The following is a 26,077-nucleotide window of genomic DNA, read 5'->3' on the forward strand; positions in this document are numbered from 1 at the left end:
TAGGCCCAATCTCCAGGGGGACATCCCAAGGGATTCTAGGTAGGCAGACATCCCCCGAGGGGTCCCAGACTGCGAGAGGGTACAGGTCGGGCTGAGGGACATCCTCCCAGTGCACACATTTCATGCACCAGGTCTTTAGTTTTAGGTATAAGAAAATGTTTTGTAAAATTAACAAAATATTTAATTCACCTTTCAAGTAGACCCTCAAGTATTTTAAGACTATGGAAATCAGTGTGAAAAAAAATAGTTGTGATATAAAGCAACATAGTATTAAACTAGAATCTAATAGCTTATGACAATTTGGCAAGAATTCTACTGTGATCTAGGGTTTTCCCATATACAACAGAGAATTCTTCCAGGAAATGCGTCCCCTTCACAGGGGCCTAGACTTCTATCTAGGCATACCATCAGGCCAGGTTTACAAAATCAAATACATACAATGTTCCCAGTGGAAAAAAATAGATATAAATTAATTCTAAAATACCAACTTATTATGTAACAGTCAAAGGAAAATGAAGTAGTATCTAGAAATCATTTCATTCATTCTAACTGCTTTCCTAAATTACTTAATGTCTTAAATATTTTTAAACTAATAGATTAGTTTGGAATTTGGTTTAAAAATTTAAAGAGTGGTTATATCAGGGGGATGGAATCATGAGGCTTGTTAAATGAATTATATTTGAGGGTTACATGTATGTTCTTTTTTTTCTGTAAAGTCTGTTTAGAAGAAAAAAGTTATTACTTGCCTCCTTTTTAGTTTTTCCCCAGGGTATTCTGTCAGAGAAATTAAATTTTAAAACAAAAATTAAAGTAATCTTGTACATTTTTATAAATGTATAAATAAGTTCAATTTGCTGCCAATCAAGAGCAGGAAATAATAGAAAAAATGTTTTAATGGCCACTCCAGAGTAGCACAAAGTAAAATTTAAGTGACAATCAAGTTTAAAAAACAAAAACTCGCCCTGACCGGTGTGGCTCAGTGGATAGAGCATCCGCCTGGGGACTGAAGGGTCCCAGGTTCGATCCCAGTCAAGGGCATGTACCTTGGTTGCAGGCACATCCCCAATGGGGGGTGTGCAGGAGGCAGCTGATCGATGTTTCTCTCTCATCGATGTTTCTATCCCTCTCCCTTCCTCTCTGTAAAAAATCAATAAAAATATTAAAAACAAAAACAAAAACTCTCCATGTTCAAAATTCATGCCCTCGCCGAAACCGGTTTGGCTCAGTAGATAGAGCGTCGGTCTGTGGACTGAAGGGTCCCAGGTTCGATTCTGGTCAGGGGCATGTACCTTGGTTGCGGGCACATCCCCAGTGGGGGTTGTGCAGGAGGCAGCTGATCGATGTCTCCCTATCATCGATGTGTCTAACTCTCTATCCCTCTCTTCCTCTCTGTAAAAAATCAATAAAATATATATATAAAAAAAGAGCAGCAAATAATAGAAAAAATGTTTTAATGGCCACTCCAGAGTAGCACAAAGTAAAATTTAAGTGACAACCAAGTTTAAAAAACAAAAACTCTCCATGTTCAAAATTCATGTCCTCGCCAAAACCGGTTTGGCTCAGTGGATAGAGCGTCAGCCTGCAGACTGAAAGGTCCCAGGTTCGATTCCGGTCAAGGGCATGTACATTGGTTGCGGGCACATTCCTGGTGGGGGGTGTGCAGGAGGCAGCTGGTTGATGTTCATCGATGTTTCTAGCTCTCTATCCCTCTCCCTTCCTCTCTGTAAAAAAATCAATAAAATATATATTAAAAAAAAAAATTCATGCCCTCCCAGAGCAGCATTTTTATATTTTTTCAAGGCAAAATTCTACAAGAGAAAAATTTATGTAATAAAAACATTTCCCAAAGTGATTAAAAATTTATTTTAGCCGAAACCGGTTTGGCTCAATGGATAGAGCGTCGGCCTGCGGACTCAAGGGTCCCAGGTTCGATTCCGGTCAAGGGCATGTACCTTGGTTGCGGGCACATCCCCAGTAGGGGGTGTGCAAGAGGCAGCTGATCGATGTTTCTCTCTCATCGATGTTTCTAACTCTCTATCCCTCTCTCTTCCTCTCTGTAAAAAATCAATAAAATATATTTTTTAAAAAAAGTTATTTTAAATATTCAACTGAGAACCTAAAGGCATTATATTATTTTGTATTTTGAATCCACTTTTACCAACCTCATTCAAATCAAGTTTCCATACATAAAATTTTGTTTCTTTGGAACTGGTTCTCAAATGACTTTTCTTGATTTTTATTATTAAAGAATGCAGAGCCCTAAAACAACTATTGTTCAAACATGAATTTAAAAGTACAACTAAGAAACATAGTCTATTCACTTTTGCAAGATTGTATAAGACAATTACCAAACTTTTCAAACCAATTTGTGTATCATTAACTTAAGGTAAAAGTAAAATTTTTTTTTCTTCTATTGGTAGACAAGTAGAATTCCATTGACCCTAAACAGTAGTTTGACTTTACCTAAAAACACAGATTAGAATAGTATGGTCTTAAAAAATAGCTCCTCAGGAGAAGTAAAACCTCAATAAATATTTCTGTTTTCCCTACCCCCACTTTATTTTGAAACTAAAACATAACATATACTCTTAGTCCAGCTGTAATTAAACCATAAAAAATAGGATTTCATTAGAAGTTCTCCTAACTCAGGAATCACAGGCTCAAATGCTGTTATTATTTAAAAACAAATTGTGCCAGTTTTGTTTATTTATTTAATATATTTTATTGATTTTTTACAGAGAGGAAGAGAGAGGGATAGAGAGTTAGAAACATCGATGAGAGAGAAACATCGATCAGCTGCCTCTTGCACACCCCCTACTGGGGATGTGCCCGCAACCAGGGTACATGCCCTTGACTGGAATCGAACCTGGGACCCTTGAGTCCGCAGGCCGACGCTCTATCCACTGAGCCAAACCGGTTTCGGCTGTGCCAGTTTTGTTTAAATAAAAGTTCACATAGTACTAGGTCAGTAGTTTGTATAAGACATCCTTAAAAATCACTTAAAAGATTTCATGCAAAGGGAAGAACAAATATTAAATTTCAGTGAGGAATGATTCACCAAGAAACAATTACATAGTTTTTGTATTCAAAGGCTCTAATGTGAATAAATTTAAGTTTTCTATGTATCCACTTAACAATTAGAAATTAAAACATCTTGTCTTAAGAGGTCTGAGAATATTCACACATAAGAAAAATTTAGAAAAGAATTGGAGAGCCAAGATCCAACATTGATTTCATAGACAATTAAAGAACATTTACATTTAAAATGATTATAAAGATTTTAGATGCAAAATCCACTTGGGGTGCTAAACACACAATACAATATATAGATGATGTATTGTAGAACTGTAATACAATATACAGATGATGTATTGTAGAATTGTAATACAATATACAGATGATGTATTGTAGAATTGTATATCTGAAACCTATATACTTTTATTCACCAACTAGAGGCCTGATGCACGAATTCGTCTACGGTGGGGTCCCTCGGCCTGGCTGGCAATAGAGGCCTATTGGGAGTGGGGGGGGGGTTAGGGAGGAGGGATGGGGAGAAGGGGCCACGGGAGGTTGGCTGTGGGAGTACACTGACCACCAGGGGGCAGCTCCTGTGTTGAGCGTCTGCCCCCTGGTGGTCTGTGCGTGTCATTTGGTCCTAACGGTTGCTTAGGCTTTTATATATATGTAGAAGAGAGATGTCACCCAATAAATTCAATAAAAAGTAAATGCTAAGTTAAAATAAAAAATGTTTAAACCAAACAATATATCTGTCAAATTCTTGATTTAGAACTTAGTTGCACAATTCCCCCAATATATAGTTGTTGTTTTTTTGGTTTTTTTTATTTTTTATTTTTTTTCAATTTCTTTATTGATTAAGGTGTCACATATTTGTCCTCATCCCCCCACTCCCATCCCACACCCCTCCCCATGGACGCCCCAACCCTCCATTGAACCTAAGCATTGGTTAGGCTCGTATGCATGCACACAAGTCCCTTGGTTGATCTCTCCCCCCTCCCCCCACCCTCCCCCATCCTCCCTCTGAGGCCCGATAGTCCGATCGATGCCTCCTTGTTTCTGGTTCTGTTCCCGTTCATCAGTCTATGTTGTTCATCATTTCCCCTAGATGAGCGAAATCATGTGTCACTAGAGATATACTTATAAGAATTGAATGTGCGACGAGCAATAATAGTTATGCTGACAGGCAAATGAATCAGTCTGTAGTGAGTTTCTTTCTGGTCCAACAGTTCTTTTGAGACCCAATATCAATGTCCACCAGTTCCTTATGAGTACATGTCGGCACTGACCCCTCAGCTCTGGATGGTGGACAAATGGTGGCAATGCAGGTCCGACTCCCTCTGGCTTGGTCTCGGCCGGATCCAGGGGCACGGCCTCACCCGGATCCAGGGGCCCACGGCCTCACCCGGACCCGGGATCCAGCCTCACCCGGATCCAGGGGCACACGGCCTCGCCCAGACCCAGGACTCAGCCTCACCCGGATCCAGGGGCACACGGCCTCGCCCAGACCCAGGACTCAGCCTCATCCGGATCCAGGGGCGCATGGCCTCACCCGGACCCAGGGGCGCGTGGCCTCTCCCAGACCCAGGGGCGCGTGGCCTCACCCGGATCCAGGGGTCCACGGCCTCACCCGGACCTGGGACCCAGGCTCACCCGGATCCAGGGGCCCACGGCCTCACCCGGACCCGGGGCCAGGCTCACCCGGATCCAGGGGCCCACGGCCTCACCCGGACCCGGGACCCAGGCTCACCCGGATCCAGGGGCCCACGGCCTCACCCGGACCCGGGACCCAGGCTCACCCGGATCCAGGGGCCCACGGCCTCACCCGGACCCGGGACCCAGGCTCACCCGGATCCAGGGGCCCACGGCCTCATCCGGACCTGGGACCCAGGCTCACCCGGATCCAATATATAGTTTTAATTTCATGTGCAGCAAAAACAATTGTAAGTTTTGGGAAGAATGAAAATTTTGTTTTTGATGATGACACCCATAAGACAATTATACCTTATCTTCATTTGAGATTATAGTCAATCATGTATAAACTGCACTTAAAATAAACTTTGTATTTCAAGATGTCTAATTCTTAGCTCAAGAATTCACAGGAGCATTTACTGAATCATACTTGGCTAGTTGGACCAGTTGACTAGGTGGTTTGACTTTAGAAGGATTTTCTAAGATGTTTTCCATATAATGGGCATAATTTCATATAAAAAACCCAAAGGAGAGCTGAAACCGGTTTGGCTCAGTGGATAGAGCGTCGGCCTGCGGACTGAAGGGTCCCAGGTTCGATTCCAGTCAAGGGCATGTACCTTGGTTGCGGGCACATGCCTGGTAGGGGGTGTGCAGGAGGCAGCTGGTCGATGTTTCTCTCTCATCGATGTTTCTAGCTCTCTATCCCTCTCCCTTCCTCTCTGTAAAAAAAAATCAATAAAAAAAATATAAAAAAAAAAACCCCAAAGAAGAAAAAGAAAAATATCTTTGAAAATTTTTTTGAAATATTTTAAAAGTTTTAGGATGATTAACAAAGTGTTTTTAAGTTTTATGTTTTGTTTTCCAGGCTTGACAACAGGATAGTTATGTAAAAATCACCTATATCCACAAATCATCACATTCTCTAAAAAGTATAGTAGAAAGTTAAAAATGGCAGGATACAGTTGTGGAAAAACACAAAACAATGATAAACAAATGAGAGTCTAAAACTTTTCACAATCTAGACAAACTTTCCCTTTTTAAGAAGATATGAAGCCCAGTTGGTTGACCCATGAACTAGGAGGTCACGGTTGGATTCCCAGTCAGGGCACATGCTGGGTTTCCGGCTCCATCCCCATTGTGGGGCATGCAGGAGACAGCTGATCAATGATTCTCTCTCCTCATCGATGTTTCTGTTTCTCTCTCCCTCCCCCTTCCTCTCTGAAATCAATAAAATATATATATTTTACAAAGAGTAGACACTTTAAAAAGGGATATATGAAGGTTAAAAAATATATTTTTAATGGAGTATGCAAAAGAGAAATGGCACAAATTGATTAGAGAAAACTCCATATAATAAGATTGTAATAAAGTCTTCCCCATCCCACCTCTACCATTGGAATGCTTTTGCACCTACTTTACAATTATACTCTTTAACCTAATCAATAAATTATTTAACATTAAACCATCAGTTTCTTTTATATAAGCTTTTCTTATCTCATACTCAGGCACCTCCCAAATTGGCAAAGTGAGATGTGAAATCCAGGGGCTTATGATACCATTAGTAACAAGACACCCTCTGTCCACCAATATTTTGAAAATTAATTTATAAGTCTGTGACAATCTGGATGAAGCAAACTTTCAAATTTAGCATGTCAAGTATGAGTGATCCTTTGGAAAGCAAACTGTTATGTAATGTCTACTTTATGTTCCTCAATTACTTAAGAACCATAGAGATTGCTTTTTTCTTTGAAGATAAGTACTGCCCAAATTGCATATTTTCCTCAAGACTATAGTTTTTCCCAAGGAGAGAATCTTAAGTGCCAAATTTCCAGGAATGTGACAACTCTTCTCTAGGGAACAGAGAATGAAAAATAAAATACTGTCAGCAATTTTAAGAATCACCTCCTCACGCCAGCATCATCCAGCCTGATAGGACATTCCCAAGAGCCTCAAGAACTACAGGGTAGGGCAAAAGTAGGTGTACAGTTGTGAGGACGCGAAAAACAGTTTATTCATGTATTATTTTCCATACGAACAACTGTACACCTACTTTTGCCCCACCCTGTATATACCTGGCTGCCACAAACATCAGAAGAAAACTCAGGGATGGAAGAAATGCCATCTTGCATTTGACGCTGCACTAAAGCCAAACTTAACTCTCATCTGTTACCTCCCTCTATCTACATAACTACCTTAAGAGGTCTAAGTAATAAGCGCCCAGCGCCTCTACGGAACACACACCGTTACATCCCCAACCCGAATACGAAAGCGATGGCAAAGCCTTCTAGGGCACACCGCCCGGAGAGCCCCAAACTTCAATCCTGGAAGCAGGGTCCCCTCCCCGCAGTTTCGCCCACTCGGCTCCTGGGAACTGCGGCGGGGCTGCGCGGAGGCGGAGGAGGGGCCGACGGAGAGGAGGAGACGCCCGGACCTCGGACCTCGCACACCGAGGCCAGGGCTGAGGGAGCGACGATGCTCTTCTAGGGACACCCCCGCTGACCCGGCCAACAGCTCTGACACTCACCTGCGGAGCCGATTTCCATTCATGGAGCTGGGGGGAGTGCTCCGAGCGAGAAGGGCGCCCGCCACTGGGGGCAAGGAGGCGGCGCAGGGGGCGACGCGGTGCGACAGGCACTCTCACTTGGCCACGGGGAGGGGTGGCGACAGTCCCTTCTCAGCCACCGCGGCGGAAGCTCTCCTCGGGAGGAGCCGCCGGCGGGAGGCAGCACGCGACTAGGAGAGAAGCGCGAGACGAGAGGTGAGCTCCGTGAGGAACTTGCGTCGCCCGTGGCCGCTCACGCTCCCACTGCCTCTCCACGACTGCGGCGCCGCCGCCGACCTCCCCGGGGGCCGGCCCCGGAAGTCCGCTTGCGTCAGTTCCGCTGCCCCGGCTAGGCCGACAACCAAGCCTCGCGGAACCGAGCAGTGCGGGCGCGACGCCCGTGCGAGCAATGCAGGGATGTCGGGGAGCTGGCGCCGAATCTGGGTGGGGCCTGGGGCTCTAGCGGCGGGGAGAGGGCGGAGCCGGCCCTCCTACGGTCTTCCGCGGGTTTGTGCCAGCCGGGGACAAGCCGCAGGGACTGCACTCCTAGCTCCACCCGGAGCGGAGCCGGCTCTGCCTGAGGCGACGTAGCTTCTCTGGGGAGGAGCCTACCTGGAGTGGTTCTGGTCCGAGGTGCAGGGCCCGGACCTGCAGCCGAGGGCCCCAGCAGAGCAAGGCTTGGACTGGGCCGCCCTCATCGCCGAGTCCCTCCCTCCACGCCGTTAGGGCGGCCCCACGCGCCTCCTCCTCAGCAGGCGATCAAGTAACCGCCACTGCTGATCACTTCTTAATTCTATAGGGTTGCTTTGTTGACCATTTTTTTAGGGGAGGCGGGGATGTACAATTTAGCTTGGGAAAAGATGATTAAGAAACAGGACATTACACACAGATCGAATAATTTCCACGTTTAAAACTCTTTTAATGGCGCTTCGTCACACTGAGAAGACCCAAACTCCTTTCCAGGGTCCAAATGCTCGGCTTAACGGGATCCCTGCCTTTCTCAAGCAAAAGTTCACTATGCTAGTTCTGTCTGCTTCCATTTCCCCCACTGGCAAAGCGCTTCTTTCCGGCTTGGGGGCCTCTGCTTCGGGTTCCCTTGGCCAGGAATCCTCTTTCCACTCTTGCCTTTTTATACCTCAACTTAAGATTTATCTCTGAGAGGGCTTTTCCGGTATGATGGGACACCTGTTTTTCTATTACCGTAATCCTGTCCTAATCTGTAATTTCTTTTTACTATACCCTCTCCCACTAGAATGTAAACGTTAATGGTGATACTATTTTATTCAGTCTGATGAATGATTCATGACTTTTCCCTATGTTTTTAAGCATCAGTAATGGTTAGACTTTTTAAAATCAAAGTTCATTCTTTTATTAAAGCTTGGGACAAAAAAGAAGAAAAAGTACGCTATCTTAAGTGTGCTTCTCCCCATGCCCCAATCACTGTAGGACTTTGGATCAGTCACTTGAGTCTCTGGGCATCAGTTTCCTAATCTAAAAAATGGAGAGAATAACAGGTACCTTAGAGCTGTTAAGTTAGGAAATGTACCTTAAAGCACAAAGAAAACTCTCCCTAAATGTTAGTGAATTTAAAAAATAGTTATTGTTTTGGTTACTCTTTTAGCACTTACTAAAGTGGTTACTATTATATTAACTATTTTAAAGCACTTATTAGATGCACCTACCTGTAAACACTTTATAAGTGGGATTCAAACCCACATCTAATTCCAATTTCTTCCTTTCCATCCTTACACCTTTTACTGAAAATGCCCTCCCAAATTTAAAAATGTCAAATTAAGTGTCACCAGATGAAACACTGTATCGTCAAAATTATTTTCAATCCTTCACCGTACACAATCCAAGTCTATGGGAGCATCAAACAGAGTAAATACCAACTGTTGTGCAAGGGTTTCTCACACCTTCAACCTTAATTCTGGAACTGTTTTCTAATGATGCAGGCTTCTTCAGTGTCTCCCAGAGTAGACATGGTGATGGTGATGAACCCTGGAAGTGGGCCACTGTCGTCTTCGTTGACACTGACAGGATTTGGACCTTCCAATTGGATCCAATTTAGTAAATGTCAATGATGCCTTACCATCTACTTCTGCTATCCAGGGACCCCACCTCTTTATAGTGAGCCCATATGAAAGGCTCATGAACTGTAATATCAGGAAGTGAGAAAGCAAAGAAGTTTGAATGATTCTGCCAAATGCAAAGTTATATGAGGCTTACTCCTGACCACATGCACACTCTATTTTTTGATAACCTCATTCCCAAATGAGTCTGCTCTTAAGGGCATACAGGAGAGTCTTTGTGCATCTTGTTAACTGTTACAGCCCCAATGCCTAGAACAGTGCCAGTGCCTGGCACATAGCAGCATTCTGTAAATAGCTGTGGGAGGGATGGAGAATGAGTGGGCTCAGGAAGTAGGCTAAAACTCTGCCCTTATCCCTTGTGGCACTGGCTGCTCTCAGAAGGGGGTATGAAATAGTAATAGAAATCTCAGGGGCAACAAAATCACTACCTGCTGAATGTTGCATTCCTAGGCTTTCTTTGCTAGATAAACACCATCACTGGATAAGGGGAACAATTGGATGGAATCCTCTCCTCACATAGGCTCAAGTTAGTTGATGTGGCACTTAAGCTTAAAATCTCTTCTAGACCAGAAGTTTTTAAACAGCAGAAATCAAGCTACAGGTGACTCCTGAATAACACAGGGGATAGGAGCGCCGATCCCTACACAGTTGAAAACCAGCATATAACTTTTGACTCTCCCAAGACTTAACTATGATCCTCCTTCAGGGATTAGTTCCAGGACCCCCTGCATATACAAAAATCCAAGAATGCTCAAGTCCCTTATATAAAATGGTGTAGAACAATGCATACAGTCAGCTCTCAACATCTATTGAATTCCAATGGGGATTGAAAATACTGTTTTCAATCCGCAACTCGTTGACTCTACAGGGGGGAAACCTGAAAAATACAGAAGGCTGACTAAATATTTATTGAAAAAAATATCCGTATATAAAAACACACAACTGTGCAGTTTAAGCCTGTGTTGTTCAAGGGTCAGGTGTACTTTGTACTGCAGCAGGACACAATATAAAACATACTGGCTTTCGCCCAGCCAGTGTGCTCAGTGGTTGAGCACCGACATATGAACCAGGAGGTCATGGAGTTCAGGCTCAATTGCACGCAGGAAGCAGGCAATTGATGATTCTCTCATTGATATTTCTATCTCACTCCTTCACCCTTCCTCTCTTGGAAATCAATAAAAACTTATTTTTCAAAAAAATATATTAAAAATAAAAACATACTGGCTTTAGGGACAGTCAGAGCTGAGATTGAAGGCTCTCGCCTACTATCTGTGATCCTAGAAAAGTCACTCTCTTAGCCTCACATTCCTGATCCTTAAAAACCCAAGGACCTACATAGAGCAGACACTGCTGGCTGGATACCTACTCAAACCCTTGTCCCCTTCTTTCTCACCTAACAGACATGACTTGTCTTTCTAATCCACATGATTTAGAGGGTAACCCCTAATTAATCTCAGCCACTCATGATGATCTCATTTGCTCTGCCAATGACAGGAGTGGGAAGATGACCCATTTCTAGCAAATGAGACATGAGGCCAGATCTGCTGGGCTTCCAAGGATTTTCTCACTTTAAATGAAACACTGGAAAAAAATTAGTCCCTCTTCTGTAAGACATTGTTCTGTCAGCATTTCCTTCTGGGATTATGGTAGTCATTTTGGGACTCCGAGGTGAACTAGCATGAGCGTAAACCAACACAGAGGACAGCAGAGTAAAAAGATTTCAAAAATCTGGTTTGTTGGTATCATTAAGCCAATGAATTAACCAAACTCAGAGCCATATTAAATGACCTCTTGTCATGTGAGTTTCCTTATTTAAGCCAACTTAATTGGGGTTTTGTTATACACAATTGAAGTTAACCGATAAGCTCCTTCACATGAAGGGTGTGAAGATGCAATTAAATAAGATAGATACTTGTACAAGACACCCAGACAAGCACTTCAAAGTACCCAAGCCCCTCCTCCTTTCCCAGTGCACTTCCATTAACAATCCACAGGCCTTTTTCAAAAAACTGGCTGGGAGCTCTCACTGACTCTCTTAAGAGGAAAGTTTCTTGCCTTCAGAAGGTGGGGAAGAGTGATGGAGGGCTCCCTACCAAGGTCCCTCAAGATTTCTTTGTCCCCAAAAGACACTGTCAAGAGGGATAGTAGTGAAACTGCTGCAGCCCAGAGCAAGAGGACAGTGTGTAAGCCACGCTGGCCTAAAAAACTAAATATGCTATGCTGAGAAGGCAGTTATGGTGCTTAGGTGGAGAACTTCTAAAATGTACCTCATCCCCAGCAAGTCCACTTTTCCAGATCCTTCTCCTTGACACAGCTGCTGTACAGGAGTGCTTCTGTCATGCTCTGTGCACCTTCTAAGCTTGCCAGGTTTCCTCAGCCTATAGCCGGAGGAATAAATGTCTTCAAAGCTAGAAACAAATAGGGAGAGCTATTTGCTATAATTCAATGTTACTTGCCATTCAAGCAGTACAGACAGCAGTCTGTGGATGGCTCAGACTCATCACACGAAAGTAGTCTTCTCTTTGCACTACAACCCTTTCCTTTAGCCACCAAACCCTAATTGCCATGAGATTCTGCTGTCTGCTAAGCCAAGAGATTCCCAACAAATACCCAGGCTCACTCTGCCTCAAGCCACTTGTAGACAAGAATTCCCTACAAAAATACATTGCCAATAGGGCAGAGGGAAGGCTCAACCAATACTGAAAAAGGGTTGTCTATGAGTACAAGAAGCCTTAACTCAAACCCTTGAGCTCCAAAACCAGACAAATCAGGCCTTGGGATCACACTATATTTTTCACTTTAGTAACAACCAACAGTCATTCTGAAACCTTTATTAAAACATCAATCATTTTTTTTAACGTTTTAAATTTTATTTTATTGAGTTTAGAGAGACAGAGGGAGGGGAGAGAGATATCGATGTAAGAGAGCAACATCGATCGGTTGCCTCCTGCATATGCCCCGATAGGAAATCGTACCTTCAATCTGGGTATGTGCCCTGACTGGAAATTGAACCATTGACTTTGACCTTTCAGTGCAGGGGACAATGCTCCAATCAACTAAGTCACATGGGCCAGGGCTAACATCAGTCATTTTTAAAACTGAAATTTATGGCAAAGTGCCATAATGATCACCCTCCCACTTGCTCTAATAAATACTTCACTTCTGTTTTATGAAGGGTCATAAATTTAAGCCTTATTTAAATACAATTGGGAAATATCTCCCCCATCTTCCAATCTGCTCTTTAAGTTCAACCAACCTAACCCTTGCTGCTGAAAAACAAAATGTGTCGGGCTGGCTTGCACTCAAGGGACTCTGGCAGGTGGTGGCCACAGGTTAGTCCTGCAATTTGAAAAGTCACAACACTTGGCATCCAGAGGAATGCTAGGCCCACTTACACACACTAGGTGCCACTGAACATTTCTCAATGGCTCTGTGCCAGAATCTTCTGTGAGCAATCTTCACTCAAGAGTAACAATGTTTTAGCAGTACCAAGCAGCTTACATGCTTGACAATCGTGCCATCAGCTGAAGGTACAAAACCACAGAATCTCCATGTTGAGTGAGAGTGAGAAAAGATTATGATAATTTGGTTAAGTTTCTGCTTACCTGAAGATTCAGAAATGCTGACTGCATTCTGTACTCGCAACTCAGTATCATCCTGATTCCCCACTGCCCCCATCCCCCTGTATTCATAAACCACAGATTTCTAGCTCATTTTAATTCTATTCATATATGTTATGGCTCTAAGATGACAAAAGTGAGTAGAATGTAATTTCTGCTCCTAGTTCACAGGCTCTGGGGGAAACAAGTCATGAAAATAAATAGAACAAGCTGTTAAGTGCTATAGAGTGCACTGGAACATCATCTATGACACTGGTTAAGAACAAATTTAAGTTTGTTTATTTTATTCTCTTACAAGTATCTCCCAAGAACAGGAGGAAGCTGGAAGTGGTGGTGATGTTTTGGTGAACAACTTGGAAGACCTAATCTTAGCCTTATTCAAATTAGTTTTCTCCAATGCTCATTTTCAAGAAATACTGGAGAATGACCATAAAGTTCTATAATCCCAGAGAAAATGGGGTAGAGGATGGTAAATTAAGTTGAAAAAATACCCCCTTCTCACTGCAGCAGTTCATGTTGTTAATCATAACTTTCTTGAATTCTATTCCACTCTCTTGATTTTTCCCCCAACTCATTAAGCCCAAAAAATACAAAATTAGTAACATGACAATCATCTTAGATTCTGCTTTCTCTCTTCATCATTTAAATTGTGTTTCCTAGAGTTGTATACAATGTTTTTTCTCACTCTACTCTTGTTCTAAACCATCTTATTCATTCCTATGGCTTTAACTGTCAACTATATAAGTATGAATCCCATATCTATAATTGCAGTTTTGTAGTTTTCCCTGAGTAACAAAACATAAATGTTTACTGGAAAGCTTAACCTCATTTCCCCATGGGAACCTCAAAACGCAGTCTTTACAAGGCTAACGGTCTTTCTTCACAAAATTCATTAGTTTCCTTCTATAGTCTCCGCTCTTCCCATCTTGGTTAGAAGAATGCCCCAATACACGCACTTGCTCAATCGGAAACTATTCCTCTCTTTCCCTTCCATCATCCATTCAGTCCTATTAATTCTATCTCCTGAGTGTTTCTCAATCTGCCCTTTCCTATCTTCATGGCTAAAGCCTGACAGCCTTCTTCCAGTCCCTCGTCGTCTTTCTTATGTACCAGGGCACCATTTGACTACTCATATCCTCAACCAAACTTTAAGCTCCTTATTTTTTAATTGTGCCTACCCTTCCCTCAAAAGTACTGCTGGTCACAGTACTTGTTGAAAAATAAATGGAGGCCCTGTGAAGTACGATTACATACAATATGCAGTTTCAACACTCTGGAATTTGTTCTATCCACTTTCCTCCTTTAGAAGTAATGGTTCTGCTCTTATAAAAATCTATTTTTCTAACCTAAAATCTATCAGAGATGTAATTAATTCCAACAATTTGCTTTGCTAATTGGAAAAAAGAGAGCGAGACCGCACTTTAGAAACAGAAGCCACTGTTGTTTTTATAAAACACAGAATTGTGCTGCTGCTGTTGCTTGGTTTAGAAGGAACTGTACATTACAGCTGCTGGGATAATTTTACAATAGACTGGACAAGGTACAGCTCAAAGCAGGACACAAACACAAGTCTCAAAGGGAAACAAATGCAAACAAGTACACAGCTGTGGGGCTCCAGGGATATTTCCCTATCCATGCTGGACTTGAGAAGAATAAAAGTTCAGAAACTAAAGTGGAACCCAGAGTAGTCACACATGCCCACCAAATGGCTGCTAAGTGCCAACATCACACACCATTCAGGTTGGACTGTGTGCATAGGAAAGTCATTTCATTTTTCCTTATTGCTACTACACCAGGGGACATGGTGCATTCAATATATTGTCTTTACTTGCACAATCCTTGGAGAGTTTATTGTTTATTTTCCTTTTTAAAGTAGGAAATTTGCCTTCCCCACCTTATTCTGATTTTTGTTTGATTTGAGCCATTCCCTCCACTCCCTTTCTTGGGCTCCCAAACAGCAGCCAGAGGTTCTAAGTCAGTAGGAGTAGAGTAAGAAGAGAGCACCAATCTAGCCTCTCCCTGCTCAGGGAGAAGGCAATTCCTAATAAAAGGGGGAAAGAGAAAACCAGAGCATCCTTTCTCCCCAATCTGCTTAAAAGGCCAAATAGAAAAGAGTGCCCTGCACATCCCTGCCATGATCAGACTTTAAAAAGGAAGGCATCCCAGCTACCATCCTGGATTGGCCTAGGCCCAATAAATATAAATAAAAACAGCTTCCTCCAATGTAGTCTCCAAAATTGCATTTTGGCTAGTTTGAGATGACTTTCTACCCTGAAGGAGAAAGAACTTCCATCTTTCGTTACACACGATGCAAGGTCTAAAACACTGCCCTACCTGCCTTGCAGATATTCCAGGGGGGAGCTAAGAAGTGTTTCCTTGGCTGCCCATCTTGAGTACTGGGTCTCATTTACAGAATTCTGGACAAGAAAAGGAAAACTCCAAGAACACTGTTGCTTAGCCAAAGAGGAGCTAACTACTAAGTGGGAACCAGGAGTTTTTTAGGGGAGGTTTTACGACTTTACGTACCTTCTTCTTCAGCATTATTCTAAGCCTAAATACCCAGCAACTAGAGCCCAGGCTTATCTCCAAACACCAGTAATAGCACCCCAACTCCCAATTGATCAGGCTGGACTGGAAAAATGATAAATGAGCAGTGCTCTCCTATTCCACCTTTTAACCAAATTTCTCCATTCTTTTCCCATCACTCTCTTCTTCCTCTATGTCCATCTCCTGACCCTCAACCCTGGATACCCAAGTAGCTCAATCCTAACAAGTCCTTAGAATAGGGAAGCCCCAGGTAGAGAAAAATGAAATAATACCTAGGAAGAGCAATGAGAGAAACCAACTCCAAGGAGTGGACAGATGTGGAAGTTGCCAGAAGCCTCTGATTTCATACCATTTGGGCAGGCCTGCTGCTCAGACCTAGTGTAAGCTTGAGGGCAGTCCAGCCCAAAGAGGACATCACTGGGCTTGGGGAACAGATTCTTGGTCTTCTGTAGCCAAGGAGCGAATAAGCCTGACCTTGTCAGCTAACAGAGGAATCACTATAGCCATGCAGAGAATTCATCATCAGGCAAGCAGATCAGCAAGCAAGCTGACTAAATAGAAAAAAAAAAAGAAGAAGAAAAGGAAGCCAGGGAAAGAGAGAATAGGAAAAGCAAGGCAAAAGATTGGAATAAAGGGAGCAACAGACTTGTCTAAAAAGATGAGGCTGGGGTCATCCCACGCTTCCTCAGAGCTTAAGTGAGTCACACTACCTAAACCAAGAAAGCCAAAGCTTGTTGCCAACACCAATTCCCAATCTGCATGCACTACCTTTCAAACAAGAATAATCCTCAAGGTCAAGGATATTTTTCAAGTCTCAAAGATTTTTTAAAAAGTCAAAGCAAGAAGTCATTTTCTTGCCATTGCCCAAGCTGCTGCTCTTGCTTTTATTTCTTGAGTGGTATGTGCAATGCCAAAGGGCTAAAAAATGTATTTCAAGCCCCAGCTCCAAACCCAACTGGAAAGAGTGAGGCAAAAAGAAAAAGGAAAGAACACAAACTTGTGGCCGAGAGTAGGTGGCTACCACCAGCTCCCTATGGATATTTGCAAATGCTGGTGAATGACTGGAACCTCCAGGAATAGTGCCCTGATCCTAGCCCCAAAATGCACCCAAGAAGAGAACATGCAGAGCCCAATGTTCAAAGAGAGCTCCCCTCCTCTAAGGGTGACTGAACATGAAGTAGACAGTATATGAAGGTGATGGACAGGGCAGATGGAGTGTTGGCATCACTCTCTTTAGGCACTTGTGTAAGGAATGTAGGCTGTCCAGTGAGCTAACTCCTCCCAGAGCCCTCCATTCTGTTCTTCAGCTGGGTTGTGCCCATGGGGCACCCAATGCCATAGCCAGTAGGAAAGTAGAGGAGGAGTTACTCAACAGTCCTGATGCCTTCCTCTATAATCAATGTTTGTGCTACGTTTTGTGAAGTCATTGAACAAAGTAGCCAACCAGAACGGAACCTGCGAGAGACTGTTTTGCATAGGAAATCTGGGTCTGTATTAGGGCTGTTGGGGAGGGGAAGTGGTAGCTCTCACTGCACAGGCCCGGATTCAGACTGGCCTTCCTCCGGCTGGCCTCCAAGCCTGAGCTAGGTCTAAAGTGTCATGGCTTTATCACCAGATTGGGGCAAACCCAAGCCCAAGCTCCTTAAAAAAAGGAATTTCCACACTAAAGCTGCACGGTCTCATCCCAAATAGTGGGAAAGGAGAAAATGAACAGTCAAGGAAAGAGGGGGCCTTGCCTCAAGGCCAGCAGGCACCAAGCTACAACCCCCTACTTTTCCAGTTTTACAAGCCAGCCAAACCCCATCTCTATGCAGGGAGAAAGGGAAAAAAGCCCATGCCACCCACTCACATGCCCTAGTGGGAAACCAGGAAAAATTCATTTGTGTAAACAGAAGCAAAAGGGAGCAGCAAAATCCCCCAGCCTATTCACAGGACACACTAGAATCTGGGATGAGCCAAAGTGTCAGAGGACAGTCCAGAGGGAGAGGAAGATGCATTGCAGGAGAGTGCAGGGCAGAGGGCAGTGCAGAGGAGGGAGCCTGTAGCAAGAAAAAGGTATTTTCTGCACAGAGGAAAGATGGAGCCTGAGCCCCACATTGGGGAGATAACCACCCTTACTTAGCCAGGCCAAAGAACAAGTCAGGTACATTGTTCTTTTTAATGGCTCGATGTTTCTGGGATGTAAACTCGCCGGGCATTGGAAGGATATCAAGATTTTGGCAATAAACTCAAGTTATGGTATAAAAATAGCATTTCATTTTTGCTCTTTTTTCTTATTTTAGACCTAAGGATCGTTTGTTATAAGACACCCCAATTAAAAAATATTAAAACATAAGAGACTTGACCATTGGGGAAAAAGAAGCCAAGAGTGAGAAAAACTATGAAAGTAACTCCAGACCCAGGCAGGTGGGAGGGTAAGGGTAGGACAGGGAAGAAAGGAGGCATAGCCAGTCATCTCAGCAGCTCCATAGACTTGTCAGGTCTGAAAGTGCAAATGTCAATGGGCTTTAACCATCTTGAGGTTATAATATTTTTAAAAGCTCAATGAATATGGAAGTCAATTGCTTTAAATGCAAAATAGTTGGCGTTCTGGCTGGAGGCTTGTTGGGTTAGGAGTATTTCTTCCCCATTTACCTCCTCTCCCACCCCTACCCCATCCCCCCCAAAGAAAGGTACAAAAGGTTGCAGTTCTGCAGCATTACCGTTACAGGGAAGGCACTGGTTACCCACCAGCAGGCGGAAGGAAGACAGGGTCGTGTCACTTCAGAGCTAAGTGCCATAGTGCCTTAAGTCTTATTAGGGGCTAGATGTCTGTCAGGGAGGTGTAAGGTAGGGTAGGAAAAGGTGGAAAGAAAGGAATAAGGGAAAAGGGGGGTGGCAGCAGGGGGAGGAGCAACCAAAATCATTAGCATTAAAAAATCTTCCTACAAACTGGATTCTTAACCCATTAAAACATCTTGTATCCTAAAATATTGATCTGGGTCTGGTTTCGTTTTTCTTCTTAAACAAATCTAGACCTTTTCTGATTAAGGCTCCTAAAAAATCCTTCCCTCCTCCCACCCACTTTTTCAAGCCCCTCACTTTCCCATCTGAAGTATCAAACCCAAACCTACCAGCTTTTATCCACAGGAATGTAGAGCCGAGCCGACCTTACCAAGCTGTCAGGCATGAGTCTTTAGCACTGTGAGTCACGTGAGACACCTGTGTGTATGGTGGGCACTGGTGCTGCCCGTCTTGGTCCAGTGGGGTCAGGGTCAGATGTGACAAGATGGGGTGAAGGGTATGAGGTGAATATCAGAAATTTCTGGCTGGTGGTCTGGCTTACTGGCCCTGTTCCCCACCCTTATGTCCCATCTGTAGAAGGAAACAAGGCCTTCTGCACTCCTCCCTACCCCACCTCCCTCCTCCCTGATTCCTCTGGATTTGGGTGGCATAGCTCTTGGGGCTTGGAAAACTTTCTTCTATCCAGTGAGGTAACAGCGTTCTGCCTTCAAGCGAAGTACATGGTGCGCAGAGTATCCTGGTGAACCTGCACGGCTTTGGCCAGGGCCTGGGGGTCCCGCCCATTGCTCTGCCCTGATATGTGGCTCCCCTCTCCACTGAAAAGGAAAAATGAAATAAGTCCTTCCTGGTAAACTGAGCTGCTGCTAACCCCTTCCCCCATCCCTAGAATGCCAATTCCCATACCAGCTTAAGAAAAAAAAAAATCCAACCCAGATTTGGCAAATGAACCCAGAGACACCAAACTGAACAATACCCATTTCCTTCTACCCAAGGAAAGTTGGGGAGGTCTGGTACCCAAAGGATGAGGTAAAAAGGAAGCCAGCCTGATCCCAGGCCTTACCTGTCATGCTCCTTGTCCACTAGGTGATATCGTGCCCGGAAAGCCACCAGGCGGGCATAGTAGGCAGGTGCTGGGATAGAGACGGAGCGTGTGCATCGTACATAAGTGTGGCATAGCTGGTATGTCAAGATCTGGAGCTCATCTGCTGTGAAACGGTTGTCATCCCAAAGGACATAGTAATGGGATGGTCGGCTGGTGCCCTGGGAAGATAGGAAGGTAAGGGGCGCCAGATTGGGCAAAGGGGATGGCTGATGATAAGGAACAGGATCACTGTTAAGATTATGGCTAGGTTGGAAGACCCACCCATGAATAGGCAAATGCAAAGTCATCTATAATTTGCCTAAGATATGCAAAGTGTATTTCTGGTCAAGTACACTGAGGGCTTATTAAGAGAACAATTATGATTTGAATGTCACTCAGTGATGACATATATTCTAGAGGCAGTAGTAATAATTAACTAATTTTCGACTCATTGGAAACCCCAGCACATAGCCCAGCTACCTGGATGCCTGCGTGGCTGCACAGATAGAAGTCAAACTCAAATGGGTGCGTGATGTTGGTATCCACAGTGGTCCCAGCTGGGATGTTACCACTCTTTCCAATCTGCATAGAGACAAAGACAACCAAGATCCCAAGACCTGCCTAGCCTTAACTAGGGCCCCAAGTCAATTCTACTCTGACTCCACCAAAATCCCAAGAGTAAAGCAAAGTTGTGGTTCCCAGAGGGTATTGGGTCTTGAAATAATGGGTTCTAAAGTCACACAGAAATGTGTTTAAGAACTAGTTTCATCATTTATTACTGTGTGATCTTATCAAGTCATTTAACCTTTCTGAGGTTAAACTGGAGATAATAATAGTACCTACCTCACAGGGCTGCTGTGAGGAAGACGCCTTGTACAGTGTCTGGCACATAGGAGAAGTTCAATAAATGGTAGTTCCCTTTCCCTTCTCTGGGAGCTGGTCTATATATGGGGTCTATAGGCCAGGGAGCTAGGAGGAGGGAGAGGAAGTATAAGGGAAGGAGGGGGAAAAGGGGAAACAAAGGGAAGGAGGTGGTAGAGGAAGGACCACAAGAGCTCGAGGGAGGAAAGGGGCCAAAGAGGATGAACAGGCCAAGGGTTATATCCCCAGATTTTATCTCAAGGGCTTCTTTCATATTAAGAGAAGGCAGACAGGATGGATGAGGGTATAGGTGGCTTCCTTAATCCCTCACTCACTCGCTCATTCTTGTCAGCACAAAAAAGTCGGGTGTGATGGCGTTTCTGCACCACAATATAAGTGATCCCAGGCTGGTAGTCCTTTTCCAGTTTGATGCAGGCATCACGAATGGCCAGCAGCTCATAGTGGAGGATCTAGGCACAGGGTGTGGAGACAGACAAAGAACATACAGCTCCTCTTGAGTTCACACATCTTTGTGAACTAAGGGTTGACATTTATAATATGGCTTTTTGCTCAGTCTCCCTTTATAAGCTGATACCCAACCATTAGAGCTGATGGGTCCTTCCTGCCAAAATCAGCCTTATATGGAATTCACGTATTTGTTCCCATAAAACCTTGGCTGGGAAGCTTAGCATCAGTAGAGAGCACTTACCTTGTTCCTATGTAAAAAGAGACCTAAAATCAAGACACAGAACTAAGGTTCACAGAGAAATCACTAAAATTATAATGCCCAAAGTAAGGTCAATTTCAGGATCAGGAGAATAATGGGAGTACCCTGTGACCTCTACAAACAGACAAGGTTGGTACTACCAGAGAAGAGCAGACACAGAGTTCAGACATGGGTGCAGAGGGAGGGGATGAATTCTGGCCTACAAAGAAGCAGGATCCTAATATATAAAAACCCTGGGTTGTAACGACCAGAAAGGACTGAGGCTCAACCAACCAGAAGACAGTCCTGCAGTTTGTGCTACGTTTTGTGAAGTCATGGTAGCTCTCACAGCACAGGACCCAGCACTGATGGCTGAGGGGGCTGTGAATCAGGGCCAGAGAGAGGCCTGAAGAGAGAAGCAAGGACTGATCCATTGCCACTGAGGCAGCTTTTGATTAGCACTTGCCTCTCTCTTTCTCTCCCAGTCTGGCCAGCAGCCGCCTTTCTGATCAGGCCCCGTTGATAGGCCCAGAGATGCTGACTGGCATAGGAACCGACCAATCAGAACCAAATGTGGGTGCTGTGAAGAACCAATGGCTGCCTAAGAGATGGAGGTTCTGACGCTGACTGGCATAGACACCAACCAATCAGAACCAAATGTGGGTGCTGTAGGGAGCCAATGGCTGTCTAGGAGGCGGAGCTTCTGACACTGACTGGCATAGAAACCGACCAATCAGAACCAAACTGGCCAGTAGAGGAGGGCAGTTGGGAGCGAGATCAGGCCTGCAGGGGAGGGCAGTTGGGGGCAAGATTGGGCCGGCAGGGGAGGGCCGTTGGGGGTGAGATCAGGCTGGCAGGGGAGGGCAGTTAGGGGTGATCAGGCAAGTGAGCAGTTAGGAGCCAGTGGTCCCCAATTGGAGAGGGTGCAGGCTGGGCTGAGGGAACCCCCCCCTCTGTGCATGAATTTTGTGCACTGGGCCTCTAGTTATAAAATAATGAACTAGCTAAAGAAGCAGCCACAAGTAAATAAGCATAGATAATAGTTGCCTTATGGTCTTGGCTATCAGGTATAGGGAGTCAAAATTGTATGGTAGAAGTGCATAGAATTTACAAACAATTAGAATTAGATTTAAAACCAAGTTTTAGCCCTAGCTGGTTTGGCTCTGTGGACAGAGCATCGGACTGCGGACCAAAGGGTCACGGGTTCAATTCCGGTCAAGGGCACATGCCCGGGTTGTGGGCTCGATCCCCTGTTGGGGGCGTGCAAGAGGCAGCCGATCAATGATTCTCTCTCATCATTGATGTTTCTATCTCTCCCTCTCCCTTCCTCTTTGAAATCAATAAAAAATATATTTAAAAAGTAAAAAAAATAAAAAGGGCAGTTTAAAAATAAATAAATAAAAAATAAAACCAAGTTTTATCTTGTATTTCCTTGAGCAAATTACTTAATCCCTCTTAGACTCATTTTCTCCACACCTACTAAAATTACTAATAAGACCAGCCTTACAAAGCTGTTGTGAAGATTAAAACAGATAACTAAGTAAATGCATAGAAAACCTAATAGGAGCTTAATAACTGCTGATTGCTTTGCTAAGAAGTTTGAGTTTTAACCCAAGGCTATATGAACTAGACATTTCTGAACAGAGAAGTGATATAATAAATATATCTGGTATTTTAGGAAACACTGGATGCCTTGGAAGAAATTGAGCACAATGGTTAATAGCATGGACTTTGGAATCAGACCAATTTGTCTAAATCCCAGTTCCACCACTTAGTAGCTTGGGTGACAATGAAGAAATCATTTAACATTTCCAAGCCCCAGTTTTCTCACCTGTCAAATGGAATAATTATTATTTCATAGGACTACTGTAATTACAGCATTAAATAGAACACATATGAAGTGCTTGGCATAGTTTAGGGCACATAGAAAGTACCCAGTAAATGGCAGTTATATATTACTATTAAATTTTAGTCAAGGAGACTAGTTCAGTATACAAGTTTAAACAACAGAATATGAAAGCTTGGCAGGCAGAAAGAATAAGAGGAACATTATGAAGAAAGGTCAATAGCAGTGGCCTCCGGACAAGCAGCACCATCTACAGACTTAACAGTATTACAAATTTTAGGGCCCCATCCTAGACTCAACTGGAAATTCGGTTTTTGTTAATCCTCACCTGAGGATATTTTTCCCATTGATTTTTTTTTTTAAGAGAGAGTGAAAGGAAGGGGGAGAGACAGAGAGAAACATCGATGGGTTGCCTCCTCTATGTGCCCTGGCCAGGACCAGGGATCGAGCCTGCAACTAAGGAACTAAGGTACATGCCCTTGAGGAATTGAACCCGAGACCCTTCAGTCTGAGGGCTGACACTCTAACCATTAAGCCAAACCAGTTAGGGCTCTAGATCAGAAATTCTAAGGGTAAGTCCTGTTAAATGGTTTAACAAGTCCGCCCTATGATCTTGACTCATGTTTGAGAACCACTGGTCTAAAGCATCAGTCTTCAACATGAACCAACTACTAATAGGCACTAAGGGTCTTCTGTTACAAGAAAACAGGTCTACAGATGCTTGTACTTGCCACTTCTCAGTTTGTGATGTCTGCTCTGAAGCTTTTCCATTTAGCAACCTTCCAAGTGCCAATAGCTTAGAAAAGCTAGCAGTACTCTCTGCTACCATTATGCCTTCTGGCCTCAATATGAAGTTTTTCTAACTACTGTGGGCCCTACCTGAGGGAGCTGGCCTTCAGGAACCCCATCTCGGTAGAAGATGATACGGGTAGGCTTGAAGCGGGTGGACTTGTAGAACTGGATCAGCAGCTCACGCACCATGTAAGATAAGTCTTCAATGATCTCCTGCCGAGGTCGCTGCACCCGCACAGTGGCACAATAACGGCTGGGGTGGGCATCCATACTGCCTACCACCTGTTAATCAAAGAGACAGGATAAGCCCCTAGAACCTCCACCCACCCAACACTGTCAAGCTGTGGGTTTGGGCAAAGGCTTCTCAGCAAAAAAATCATGCTATCAAAACAAGTAGGGTTTTGGAGTCAATGAGTCCTGGTTTCAATCTCTGTTCTATCACACATGCAGAAGTTACTTAATCCATCTGATCTTTTCTTTCCTCCTCTCAAATAGAGATAAGTATAGAACACCAGCTGTTTGCAGTGCTGTTATTGTACATATAAAGCACCTTGGACAGGGCCTAGTCCACAGAAGGTGCTTAATAAGTTTGATTTCCCTACCCCTTGAAGAGGGGAATGTGAAGGTTTGGCATTACTAACTTAAAAAATAACCTCATCTAGCCACAGTTTATCCTTTTTTCATTCAAGTGCTAATCTACCCCAGAACAATGGTGAAAAGTATTCTTGCAGGTAATGAGAGTAACATAATTTTCAAAGGGGACAGTGGCCAGAGCCTAGGATAGATGGCCACAAGGAAAATAGGGAAAAGCATAGTATAGGGTTTCCCTGCATTTACTGAGATAAGCCTAGTCTGCCTAGAGAAATATAAGGGTTGAGGAAAGAGAAGTGGGAAAAAAGAGCTGATCTCTCTAGCAATTCAGAAACCCCTAGGGAACAGGGAGCAGAGAAGTCAGGAGAGGGATTAGAGATAACTAATCTACTTATGTGGATCAGGGGTAGGGATGGGAATAGGAAGTGATAGTCTCAGCAACTAAGAAACTCCCTTAAAAGGGATTTCTGAGAAGAGATATGGCCACCACCATATCCCAAAAGTAGGCATGGAGAGAGAAAAACTTGAACATAGAGCAGGATTGATGGACATTGGGCCAAGTCTCTGACCACAACCTACATTCTCATTACTCTCACTGGAAAAAACACACACATTATACAATCAATTTTATGAAGATACCAAGGGAATGGTTAATGGGGATGATGAGCTGGAAGGAAAAAAAATTTATGAAGGTCTAGAGCCTGAGCTAAGGAAAGGAAATCATATGTAGCCTTGGAAACTCAAAGCTAAGAGGAAAACCTTATGAGGAAGCTGGAGTGTCACTCACTGCTGTGATAGACGGTTTTTTCCCATCCCCTGCTGGGGGGTGTGTAACATCTGCTCCCAGGAATATCACTGGCTGTTGAAAGACTGCAGAGCTGAACAAGGAAGAGAAAACAAATGGTGAGGAGATAGATCATTTCTTCCTGGCACCACCTAGCACCCACTTTGGTCCTTTCTTCCTCACTCTGCCTGGTCAGGACCCTATATTTTCATCAGTTTCCAGAATGGTACCTTGCATGACCAGGGCAGATGGACAACAGAGTTCATACCGCTGGTGTGGGACTAGGATGTTGTTTATGCCACCAAGTTTGACATTGATCTTCAGGCAGAGGTTGGACAGAGTTTGAGGTGAGGTCTTCACCACGTTCTTCACTTGCACACACTGTGTAGCCATTCCCAAAAGTGTATCTCCAACACGTTTCACCTCAGCTATGAGCAGGGAGAGAACTGATTAGTGCATTCACAAATACTTAATGAATGCCTACTAAATCCAGGCAGGGACCACAATGGTGACCAGAAACACACAGGATCCCTACTCTAATAGTGCTTACTACCTAGTGATTAATTTTAAAAATCATGAAAAGTACAACAATGATAAATGCTACAACAAAAAACTTCATGGGGCTATGACAGTATATAATAGGGGGTAATAACCTAGCCACGAAAGGCCTAAATATTGATTGAACTGAAAGGTACAAAAGGACTTGGAAGAGAGGGGAGAGAGCAATCCAGGCAGAGGAAACAGGATGCCAAAATGCACTCTGATAGGAGATAGCATTATATGTCTGAGGAACGAAAAGGTCAAAGTAACTAAAAAGGAGAGCAAAGGGACTGACATAGGGGAGAAATGAGAGTAGCTTATATTAAGAAGACAGTTCTTAAGACTGAGAGAAGCAAATAAATTCAAGAGAGACTATATATGTGAATAAGGGAAAAGAATATTTATGGATAACTTCTGTGTTTCTTGCTTTTGTATTAGAATAGATATATCATAAACTCTTTTTTGAACATTTTGAGTTTGAAGAGCTTTTTGGTCATCCCAGTAAGGATACCAACTAGGCAACTGGGTATAGTAGTTAAAAGCTGAAGAGTAGTCAAACGGAGATGAAAATCTGTGAGATACT

At 43.7% G+C, this 26,077-nt stretch overlaps 2 protein-coding genes across 6 annotated transcripts in view; both read right to left on the reverse strand.

Annotated features, from left to right (window-relative positions):
- Positions 1–18,729, reverse strand: part of AGO3 (argonaute RISC catalytic component 3) — a 120,002-nt gene extending 101,273 nt beyond the window's left edge. For 3 of the 4 annotated variants that reach the window (XM_079778120.1, XM_079778122.1, XM_079778119.1), the window contains exon 1: positions 7,232–7,572. In XM_079778120.1, coding sequence (XP_079634246.1) covers positions 7,232–7,250 — 19 coding nt within the window. In that variant the 5' untranslated portion in view covers positions 7,251–7,572. Of the gene's footprint in view, positions 1–7,231; positions 7,573–18,622 lie in introns of those variants that run through there. The other variant, XM_079778121.1, reaches the window with a different exon arrangement.
- The window catches only part of AGO1 (argonaute RISC component 1), a 41,592-nt gene continuing 29,897 nt past the window's right edge, over positions 14,383–26,077 (reverse strand). For both annotated transcript variants that reach the window (XM_079778125.1, XM_079778124.1), the window contains exons 13-19: positions 25,223–25,382; positions 24,958–25,048; positions 23,667–23,861; positions 20,571–20,705; positions 19,855–19,956; positions 19,354–19,553; positions 14,383–19,108 (exon numbers count right to left, since the gene is read on the reverse strand). In XM_079778125.1, the coding sequence (XP_079634251.1) occupies positions 19,000–19,108; positions 19,354–19,553; positions 19,855–19,956; positions 20,571–20,705; positions 23,667–23,861; positions 24,958–25,048; positions 25,223–25,382 (992 nt within the window). In that variant the 3' untranslated portion in view covers positions 14,383–18,999. The remainder of the gene's footprint in view (positions 19,109–19,353; positions 19,554–19,854; positions 19,957–20,570; positions 20,706–23,666; positions 23,862–24,957; positions 25,049–25,222; positions 25,383–26,077) is intronic.

Source organism: Cnephaeus nilssonii (genome assembly GCF_951640355.1).
Source record: "Cnephaeus nilssonii genome assembly, chromosome: 7".
Lineage (NCBI taxonomy): Eukaryota > Metazoa > Chordata > Mammalia > Chiroptera > Vespertilionidae > Cnephaeus > Cnephaeus nilssonii.